Source organism: Monodelphis domestica, chromosome 5 (genome assembly GCF_027887165.1).
Source record: "Monodelphis domestica isolate mMonDom1 chromosome 5, mMonDom1.pri, whole genome shotgun sequence".
Lineage (NCBI taxonomy): Eukaryota > Metazoa > Chordata > Mammalia > Didelphimorphia > Didelphidae > Monodelphis > Monodelphis domestica.
In genome coordinates, this window is record NC_077231.1 from 132013312 (window position 1) to 132025206 (window position 11895).

At 35.1% G+C, this 11895-nt stretch overlaps 1 protein-coding gene across 4 annotated transcripts in view; it reads left to right on the plus strand.

The window, feature by feature from the left end:
- Positions 1-3140, plus strand: part of LOC100618576 (solute carrier organic anion transporter family member 1B1) — a 104988-nt gene extending 101848 nt beyond the window's left edge. For 3 of the 4 annotated variants that reach the window (XM_056799343.1, XM_056799342.1, XM_056799344.1), the window contains exon 15: positions 2565-3140. In XM_056799343.1, coding sequence (XP_056655321.1) covers positions 2565-2781 — 217 coding nt within the window. In that variant the 3' untranslated portion in view covers positions 2782-3140. Of the gene's footprint in view, positions 1-1648; positions 2501-2564 lie in introns of those variants that run through there. The other variant, XM_056799345.1, reaches the window with a different exon arrangement.
- The last annotated feature ends 8755 nt before the right edge of the window (positions 3141-11895 follow it).

The window sequence follows — 11895 nt, forward strand, 5'->3', positions numbered from 1 at the left end:
ACAACTAATCCCAAAATTATATAAACTATTTAGCAAAATAAGCAAAGAATGAGTCCTACCAAATTCTTTTTATGACACAAATATGGTGCCTCAGGCAGGAAGAGCAAAAACAGAGAAAGAAAATTACAGATGAATTTCTTTAATGAATATTGATGCAAAAATCTTAAAAGAGGGAGCAGCTGGGTAGCTCAGTAGATTAAGAGGCAGGGCTAGAGATGGGAGGTCCTAGGTTGAAATCTGGCCTTGGACACTTCCAAGCTGTGTGACCCTGGGCAAGTCACTTAACCCTCATTGCCTAACTCTTACTACTCTTCTGCTTTGGAACCAATACACAGTATTGATTCCAAGATGGAAGGTAAGGGTTTAAAAAAAATCTTAAAAGATCACAGCAATATTTCACAAAAATTATTCACTATCACAAGGTGGGATTTGTACCAAAAAAACAAAGCTGGTTTATTAGGAAAACTATCAGAATATTTGATCATATCAATGACCAGACTAACCAAAATCATATGATTAACTCAATAGATGCCAAAAAAGCCTTTGAAGAAATACAACACTTATTCATATTAAGAACACTAGAAAGAATATGAATAAAAGGGGCTTTCATTAAAATAATGAGTAGTATCTATTTTTAACCATCAGCAAGTATCATCTACAATGGAGTTTAGTTAGAAGGCTTCCCAATAAGATCAGGAATGAAACAAGGATGCTGATGATCACTACTATTATTTGATATTATACCAGAAATGTTAGCTATAGGAAGAAAAGAAAAAGAAAATTAAGGAGTTCAAGAAGGCAAAGAGGAAACTGAACTATCACTTTTGTTGATGATATGATAGTATACTTGGAAAATCCTGGAGAATCAATTTAAAAAGTAGTTAAAATCATTAATAACTTTAGCAAAGTTGCAAGATACAAATAAACCTACAAAATCATCATTTCTATGTAGTTCCAACAAAGTTCAGTAATAAGTTAGAAAGAGAAATTCCATTTTAAATCACTCTAAACAACATAAAATTCTTGGGAATCTATTTGCACAGATAAACATGGGAATTATATGAACACAATTACAAAACACTTTTCACACAAAAAAATTAGATCTAAATAGTTGAAAAATATTAATTGATCATGGGTGAGCTGAGCATATTACTATAATAAAAATGACAATGCTACCTAAATTAATTTATTTATTCAGTGCCATGTGTGTGTTTGGAAAGTGGAAGGAAATGAATAAAAGTGAGACATTGGTATAACATTGACTTCTTGATCCAGATCTGCTGTTCATTCACTATGGCTCTTTCATCTGAGACATGAAGATAATGATGAAGTTATTTAAATAAACAAGACTCACTTTCAAGTCTCAAAAATTTAAGCTTCAAAGTGCCCTAAAGATGATTTTTGGAGAACTCAGTATTTGGGAGCAAGAACTTAAACTTGAATCTTGGTACTTCTAGTTATGACCTGCATTTTAAAAGGAAAAGTTATATTCTATATTCTTTAATTAATGTCTGAGGTCATTACTTTATGCTAGCAAGTTAAACCATACCACTCTAGCTTATATAGTAATGAATGCACAAGCAACAAGATGGAAGCTGGGCAAATATCAGAGTGTTTTGTGTTGTTTTGTTTTGTTTTTCATTTCTAGCCTAACAGTGATTGAAAAAGCAAAAAATTACAATGAACAACTATTAAAAAATAAATTGAAAACTCCTCTAATTCTTTGGGGACATAATACATGAATGTTAGCTATAATGATCACATATATAATCCGAGATTCACAGTCCTCATCATAAGGCTTCTCCTGACAGAAACTTTTCTGTAAGTTCTATTACTACCAATCAAAGGTAGAAAAAAAGAAGTAAAATATGGAGGCTTTTGTTTTCATTTTCTGCCTCTTTTTCATGGTTCTTACAAGTCTATAATAGAAGCAAGTTGCATAAAAGTCTTTAAGGCTGTCCAGTTTTCTGGTCCCAACTCTTATTTTTATGAAAGATGATGACAAAACCTCTAAAGGCCTCTTCTCATCTCCTGATACAGATTGCCTTTCTTTAATTCTTCCTTTTTTCCCCTCCTATTCCACCAATAATCAGTCTCATCATCTACCATGCATGCCATCCAATAAATATCCTCTTAGTCACTCATATGAGAGGAAGAGAAGGAATGGAAAAAAAGACAACCTGAACAAATAGATCTGTTTGATTAAAAGCTCTAGTTCATCATATTTATTAACTTTTCTTTTAAAGCTTGTTCCAGATGCAAATGAGCTAGTTTCCTATAGGAGTTAATTCATGACAACAGATAAATTCATGGAAAGAATATGCTTTGTTTACAAGAACAGAAATTCATAAACTGATTTTAAACTATCCTTTTTTAAGAAGATTCTATAGTCTGTCTGAGACATTGAGATAGGGATTTAAATGTAATTCTAATTTAATAGCATTCTAATTTTATTATTCCTATAATTAATAATTCATCATAAATCCTCTTGAATACTTCTATTTAGTACATAAATTGTTCTATTGCATTAACATTTTTAATTGGGGGGTAATCTTCTTTTACAGAAACACCTTATTTGGCTTGAATTTAGGGATAAAATCACCAGTGTTCATCTTATATATCATTTTATTCATAATTATGAAGAAACACTATGAAGAAAACAACACAGGATCATTAAATAATGGAGAAATAAATGTGGACGAATCAAACCTTAAAGAGCCTTTAAAAAATAACAAAGAGTTTGAACCCTCTGCTCATGAAGACAGTGAAACACACATTTAGAAAAGGTTGTCCTATTACTTCTTCACAACCAAGATTTTTTGGTTCCTTCTTTAATGAGATCCTATTTAATAAAATCAGCTAGGAACAGATATTTGATTCATTTATCATGCTCTTTTTAAGGTGAAATTCAGACTTATTATTGAATATCAGATAATTCTCATGAGAATAATTATACTTTTTTTCTTAGGGTATATTAATTAGGGATATGGAACTGATAATGACATAAAACCTAAATGACAAAAGAGGTGTTGGAACATGTCTTGCATCAGTATAGCTCTTTGATTATGATGAAACCACATTGTTCATAAATTAATAACTAAAATGATTGTGAGATTTAATAAATAACTGTAAGAAAAAGATTTGTTCAGTTAATTATTTTTTTGAATTATTCAAGTAGGTAGATATTCTGAGCACAGTTCAAAGGAAAGTTGAAAGAAGAACCTATGGGAGCAGTTTATTCATGCTAAACAAAAAGAAGATGCTGTTCTAATTTGACAAATTTGGCACTCCATGTGAGAGTGTATCTTTCATTCTCTTGCACTGGACAAAAGCATACTAATACATGAGCAGTAGAAGAGATATGAGAGAAAGGCTAACCACTACATTTTAAAAACTCTAATGGAAGAAATGAGGGCCCAAATATTTGTGACACCTTTTGAATTGCCTTCTGTTCCCTGGAATCAGAAATTCTTATCCAACATTATTCACTTCCTGGTATCCAGTAATCCTGATTAATTTAATTTATGAATAGAGCATCAACAAGTTTTGTTTTTCTCCATCTACCATCCTAAGTCTCACATAGTTCATTCATTAATTCCACAATTAGAACATTTGGTGTCTCATTAGTCATTCACCCATACACTGTAGTGATTTAATGATAATTTAAGCTTCTTGAGTGTAGGGATTATTTCATTTTTCTCTCTATCCAAGATATCAAGCACTGTTTGGCATTTATTCTACACTTAATAAATGTTTGTTGATTATTAATGCTTACTAAAATAGGTGTATGGGGTGTTCAGGGAGGGGTAATATCTCTGATATGGAGGGCTTGTCGTGTCCTCCTAGGGCAGCTCTTCAGCCACTGACCCTCACTTGACACCCAGCTCTCACTTGTGGCTCCCAGTAGCTGCTAGCATGCGGCAGCGGCCACACCACGGGCAATGGCTTCGACAGGCTGGCTAAACCTTGTGAGGGTAGCCATCAGGTCGTAGACCCCTGGTGAACCAGGGCTTTGCTCACCCAGCATGTGAAGACTGCTTCGGCCGAACAGATGGAAGAAACCAACAAGAAAGTTCAACGGCTGAAAGGGTGACACAGCAAAGCACTGTGGAGTGCTCAGGGCGTGTTGGAGCACAAAAGACAATACGGCCATCCAATGCAGCTGAGGAAGTCTCCAGGTGTAACGACTTTTCATACCCCTGGACCCAGGCTTCCAAAGCCGAGAGAGTGGGACTGTCTCTGTGCATCGACTTTTCCACTTAAATCTTCATGCACAGGTGTCTTTGTGCACAAAAACGCACAAAGACAATCATCATACTTGGTTACCGAGAGACTACGACAACAACAACAACTAAAATAGGTTTTGACAAGAAGGTAGAAAGAACATGATAATAGTTGAAGTCTAAGAACAATCAAGGAGAAGGCAATGGAAGAGGGAAAGAATAACGATAATGAAATGGGTCATTACATAATCCTTTCACTATTTCAGATTTTTGCTAAAAAAAAAAGTCATTCCAAAGAGGTTAGATGATACAGTAGTTTATGTGTTGGTCCTTACTATATTTCACTTCTTTCTACTTCTTTTTTTCCAATCAAGATCTCTTTCATGAAAGGACTAATATTGAAAATGCTTTTAAATGATTGCATTATGTTAAATTTGTTTTAGATTGTTTACTATCTCAGAGAGAAAGGAAGAGGGAGAAAGTAAGAAAGTGTGGAAAGGAGGAAAAGAGTTTGGAACTCAAAAAAATTTTAATGAATGTTGAAAATAGTTTTTACACATAACTGGGAAAAAATAAAATATTATTTTAAAAAAGAAATATCTTTAGAAAGAACTGTATCTTCTTTGACCTAAAAATTAGCTTTGGTGATCATGATACAAATGGAAGAGGGAAAAAAATTATATAACCCTTTTCCATGGGTTGTAATATTTGCTTCAATATTCCTTGGGGCCAACTGTGCAGATTTCAGATATAATTTGGACTTCACTGATCCCTAACCCCTAACTACTTTGGCATCTTTTCTTTGTAATTAAACTTTGGACTCTTTAGCAGAAAAGAATAACTTGAAATTGGTAGTAAAGTCCATTGCTACTGCTTTAATTTAACATGTACTATATAGTTTGTTCTTTCAGATAGCCAGTGCAACCTTTACTGAAATCTTATTCAGATGCTTCATTATAGTACATAAAGGTTATCACAGCAAAACAATCTCTGCCAAGAATATCTGCACATCAAAGTCATGACAATCAATTGATGTTTACCTTGCAACAATGAACAAACATAACTGAAATCACAGAGGATTTTCAGATGATTTTTTGTTTGTTTGAAATAACAGCTATTGAGTCATGAAGAGGTTGTGATCAATTATGAAAGTGCTCAAACTGATGAAATAATGAATCCTTGAACTGTGGTCAAGCCATGTTAGGACACACTGTTCAATTCAGCAAACAGTTACATATCTATTAGATCAAGTCACTGTCCTACTAATCATTGAGGTAGCTTTAAATCCAGCTAGGAAAACAAAATATACTCACAGAATTATAATGCAAAATAAAATTTATTATATAGATGATGGACATGAGTTATAGATTTATGACAGTCCAGAAAACAGTGAGGTCCTTCCTCGTAGAGAAATATTGTCAATTTTGATAGAGAAAGTAATATTTGATCTGATTCTTGAAGGGATATACTGGGTTTGAACTTCACTGATCCCTAACCCCTAACCCCTTTGGCATCTTTTCTTGGTAATTAAGCTTTGGACTCTTTAGGGAAATAATTCAAGGAAATAACAGGCAGTGTTGCAGAGAAGTCTATAATGGCATTCCCATTTGTCTGAAGTACTTGTGTAAGTGAACTTTCATATTTGGATAGTTTGGTTCCTGAATGTTTTAGGAAAAGAACATTTTTGTATAGAAAACTAATGAAATCCACTAGCAAAGAAACATAGATAGCTTTGAGAATCTGATTAAGAATTATCTCTCAGATGAACCTATTGAGAGCACCTACTTGAAAATTGAGTGAAATCTAATGATAATGGTAGGTATGACAGTGTGGTCCATTATGTATGTTACTGTTTTAAGATTTTTTACATTCAAAATTAACAAAATTATGACTTTTATGGGAAGATCACATAAGAACTGTTGGGTTCTTGCCTATCAGAAACATGGATTTCTTAAGTGTACTTTCTAAGGTAAAGATGAATTGCTTATTACCAGAAAGCTTTTATTTGATGCATTTGGAAGTGTTGGGAAACCAATGAGAAAATAAGCTACAGGATGAGATAGAAGAAAGAACAGGAGAAAAGTTGTCATAAGAAGCTGGGAAGAGAAGATAAAGGACTCTCAGCAGGAAAAGGGAAATCTTCAGTTGCTTTTTCTAAGAACTTACTAATTGGAAGATAGATATTGCTTCTCTGATTGGCTGGAGAAAAACTGGAACAGCTGCTGGAAGCTCCCACACTGAGAGCTATACCCTAATGCTGTGTTGAAAGTTATTGTGCTTATTGCTCTCTGATGCCACCTATGTCCTGAGAAAGTAAAGTCTCTCAGGTGCCCCCAAGATGCTTTCTAAGGTACTCTCCAAGATGGGCTTTAGCATGTGGTTTTCTCTATGCCATATCAGGAGATCAATTGGAATTGTGAAGCATGGGAGAAATGGCTCAGGACAATCTAGCATGGCATGCCCTCATCAAAGAAACTGCTGTGCTCTATGAGCAAAGTAGATTTTTAGTAACTCAAAAGAAATATGAGATTTGCAGATTTAAAGACATCTTCATACGAAATGTTCATATAGGTTATTTGTGAGTCTTGTGAGCTTATATTGGTCTGATCAGTTGCAAATGAATAACACTGCTCACTGACCTCAATGTAGTAAATCATTTTGGTCCTTTTCCTGTATAAAGGACAACAACCAATTAGTAGGAGAAAAGTCTTGGGACTGACTGGACAAAACAGAATCCTCTCCTATATTGTCCTCTGAGGAACTCAGCAGTTCAGTACTTTACATATAGTCACCATGTATCTTTTAATTCTTCTCTGAGTTATTAGTGATTTTAATACTTTCAGTATCATTAGGTTCCATGACTTGCAGACATATGCAAAAATACTAATATTCAAGGGATTGCTTTTTCAGTTAGTGAACAGGTTGGAAATATTTAAAACATTGAAGTATTTTCCAAAGCAATCTAATTAAACATTGCCTACAATTATTTGGACCCTAACTCATGATCCTCCTATAGTGCATGTCCAAAATGCACACATTGATGAAATAATTCTATAGTCTGTTAGACTCAATTCCATAATCTGAATGATATACACTTTTCATATTTTTTGTGTTTATATTTCATATGGTTAGACCAATCTCTTGTATAGGGATAAGAGTACTAAACCTATAATTTCGTTGACAGAGAAAAGTCCTCTACCAATGTAAATTGTCACTTTCCCTGTAACTGGTAGACTTGCAAACATTGTCTAGAGCAGTCAGAGGTAAATTACTTGTCCAATGTCACACAGTCAGTTATTTGTCAGAGACCTACTATTTGAAGATAGCTCTCCATCCACAATTTACCACTATTTAATTTCCTTTATAATCCTTATATTTTTCACTGTGAAGACTTTGTAGTACTTCAGAGATCAATGAAATTTAAAGCTTTTATTTTAAGCAAATAGGAATATCTGGAAAACTTCATCATCAATAGAGAAATCCTTTTGTTCTTACTATAAACAAGATACCTACAATTTCATTAACACCTTTGGCAAATATATTTTTTGTTTACCTTATCAATTAATATTAATACTTGGGCACAGAAACGAAGGTACATGGGGTTTGAACATTTCCACACTATAAGGAGGAGGAAAAGCTCGCACAAAAACTTGAACTGAGCCGCCCCTCCCCCCACCCACACCAAACCAGAGTAAGCTATCATAGTGCTCACTGGGAGAGTGAGTGAGTGAAAAGCGTCTCTGTCTGGGGGGGCACACCAGTGTCCTTGGGATCTAAAGACTGCAAGGAAATGACCTCTCAGGGTGGTTTCTCAGGAAAATTCTGCTCTCAGCAAAGGGGCAGCGGCTGTGAGAGGCTGCGCTGAGCAAAGGGGCACTGAGAGGCTATGCTGAGCAAAGGGGCGACCTTACTGAGAGGCTGCGCTGAGCAAAGGGGCTGCCACGCTAAGCACAGGGGCCTGCGCTCAGAGGCTGGGAAGAACTAGTCTGAGGCAACCTAAATTCACAGAAAACCCACCCACATCACCCAGACCCTAGACCAAAAAAAGAAAGTAGAATAAAACCACCAAAGGGATAGCTCACATGTCCCAAAATCAAGCCTCCAAGAAGAAAGGGGGGAAAAAGTCACTATTGAAAACTTTTATGGAGGGAGTACCCAAGGAAAAGAAGAGAATGAGGATGAAATCCAAACAAAATCAGAACATGCCTCCCAAAATGGAAATTATCCACAAGCTCTGAAAGATCTCAAACTGGAGCTTACCCAAAAGATGGAAAACTTTTGGGAAAAAAATGGGAGAAAGAGATCAGCAGTCTGATAGACAAGACTTCACAATTGGAGAAGGAGCTGGAAGCATCTACTAGAAGGGCAGACAAAGCTGAAAAGTAAAACCAGTCCCTAACGACCAGAATTAAGCAAATGGAAGACAGCAAGATTACAAAACAGCAAGTATCAATAAAGCAAAGCCAAAAAATTAATGAATTAGAAGAAAACATAAAATATCTCACTGGAAAGGTCACAGACTTGGAAAACAGAGGAAGAAGAGACAACCTCAAAAGTATTGGTCTCCCCGAAAAACCAGAGAAAAACAAAAACCTTGATGCTATTCTACAGGAGATTATACAAGAAAATTGCCCACATGTTCTGGAGCAAGGGGACAAAATAGAAATAAAAAGGGTTCATAGAACACACTCTATACTAAATCCCCAAAAGACAACCCCCAGGAATGTAATCCCCAAATTCAAGAGCTTCCAAGAAAAGGAGAAAATCTTACAATAAGCCAAGAAGAGGAGCTTCAGATATGGGGGGGGGGACTCCCATAAGGATCACACAGGACTTAGTGGCTAACACACTAAGAGACTGCAAAGCATGGAACACGATATTTAGAAAGGCAAGAGAGCTGGGTCTCCAACCAAGAATCAACTACCCAGCAAAACTGACTATATAGTTCCAGGGGAAAGTATGGGCATTTAACAAAATAGAAGATTTCCAAGAATTTGCTAAGAAAAGACCAGAACTTAGTGGAAAATTTGACATCCAATCACAGAAAGCAAGAGAAACATGAAAAGGTAAATATGAAAGAAAGTGAAAAGGAGATAAATCTTATCTTTTTCTTTAAGTCAAACTCTTCTATAAGGACTACATTTATAACAAATTATATATATATATATATATATATTAATATGTGGGGAAAATGTATTGTTTAACTCTCAAAAATTGTATGCATCATAAGAGTAGTTAGAAGAATCATGAATAGGGAAAGATTTAGGCATCAAGAAGATTTGGTGAAAGAGGGGCAAAGAAAGAAAAAGGGAGAGGGGAATCGTCGATAATAATATTTACTTCAAGAAATAGGGGGGAGGGGGACTAAATAGAATAATCTGAACCATACAAAGATACACATGAGAAGGGGAGGGGAAGAACTCTCATATGAGAAGGAGAGGAAGAGAGTGTGAAGTGGTATTACTTAAACCTTACTCTCAGTGAAATCAAATCTGAGAGGGAAAAACATCTAGATCCAGTGGGATTCTGAATTCTATCTTATCCAACAGGCTAAGAAAGAAAGGAAAATCAAGGAGGAGGAGGGGGAGGGAGTAAAAAAGGGAGGGAAGGAGAGGGGGGAGTGGAAGGGACCATAAAAAGGGAGGGGCTAGAAAGGGAAGCATATCAAGGGAGGGGACTAGGAGGACTGAACTAAAGTAAATCACTGGCTCAAAAGGATATAGCTAAAGAAGAAAGGTCAGAACTAGGGGAAGTTATCAAAATGCCAGGGAATCCACAAGTGACAATCAAAACTTTGAACGTGAATGGGATGAACTCACCCATAAAACGTAGACAAATAGCAGATTGGATTAGAACCCAAAACCCTATCATTTGTTGTCTTCAAGAAAGACATATGAGGTGGGTTGACACTCACAAGATTTGAATTAAAGGATGGAATAAGACCTTTTGGGCCTCAACTGATAGTAAGAAGGCAGAAGTTGCAATCATGATATCGGACAAAGCCAAAGCAAAAATAGACCTGATCAAAAGGGATAGGGAAGGTAAATATATTCTGTTAAAAGGGAGTATAGACAATGAGGAAATATCACTAATCAACATGTATGCACCAAATGGTATAGCATCCAAATTTTTAGTGGAGAAACTAGGAGAATTGAAGGAGGAAATAGACAGTAAAACCATATTAGTGGGAGACTTGAACCAACCACTATCAAATTTAGATAAATCAAACCAAAAAATAAATAAGAAAGAAGTAAAAGAGGTGAATGAAATCTTAGAAAAATTAGAGTTAATAGACATATGGAGAAAAACAAATAGGGACAAAAAGGAATACACCTTCTTCTCAGCACCACATGGCACATTCACAAAAATAGATCATTCACTAGGTCACAGAAACATGGCACTCAAATGCAGAAAAGCAGAAATAATAAATGCAACCTTTTCAGATCATAAAGCAATAAAAATATTGATGGGAAAGGGTACATGGAGAGCCAAATCAAAAATTAATTGGAAATTAAATAATATGATACTCCAAAATCAGTTAGTTAGAGAAGAAATCATAGAAACAATTAATAATTTCATTAAGGAAAATGACAATGGTGAGACATCCTTTCAAACTTTATGGGATGCAGCCAAAGCAGTACTTAGAGGAAAATTCCTATCCCTGAGTGCATATATTAACAAATTAGGGAGGGCAGAGATCAGTAAATTGGAAATGCAAATCAAAAAACTTGAGGACAAACAAATTAAAAAACCCCAGAAGAAAATCAAACTAGAGATCCTAAAAATTAAGGGAGAAATTAATAAAATCGAAAGTGATAGAACTATTGAGCTAATAAACAAGACTAGAAGCTGATACTTTGAAAAAAACAGACAAAATAGACAAAGTACTGGTCAATCTAATTAAAAAAAGGAAAGAAGAAAGGCAAATTAATAGCATCAAGGATGAAAAGGTGGACCTCACCTCCAATGAAGAGGAAATTAAGGCAATCATTAAAAACTACTTTGCCCAACTATATGGCAATAAATATACCAACCTAGGTGATATGGATGAATATCTACAAAAATATAAATTGCCTAGACTAACAGAAGAAGAAATAGATTTCTTAAATAATCCCATATCTGAAACAGAAATCCAACAGGCCATCAAAGAACTTCCTAAGAAAAAATCTCCAGGGCCTGATGGATTCACCAGTGAATTCTATCAAACTTTCAAAGAACAACTAACCCCAATACTATACAAATTATTTGACATAATAAGCAAAGAGGGAGCTCTACCAAATTCCTTTTATGACACAAACATGGTGCTAATTCCAAAACCAGGCAGGCCAAAAACAGAGAAAGAAAATTATAGACCAATCTCCCTAATGAATATAGATGCAAAAATTTTAAATAGGATACTAGCAAAAAGACTCCAACAAGTGATCAGAAGAGTCATTCACCATGATCAAGTAGAATTTATACCAGGGATGCAGGGCTGATTTAATATTAGGAAAACCATCCCCAAAATTGACCACATCAACAAGCAAACCAACCAAAATCACATGATTATTTCAATAGATGCAGAAAAAGCCTTTGATAAAATACAACACCCATTCCTATTAAAAACACTAGAAAGCATAGGAATAGAAGGGTCGTTCCTAAAAGTAATAAACAGTATATATCTAAAACCATC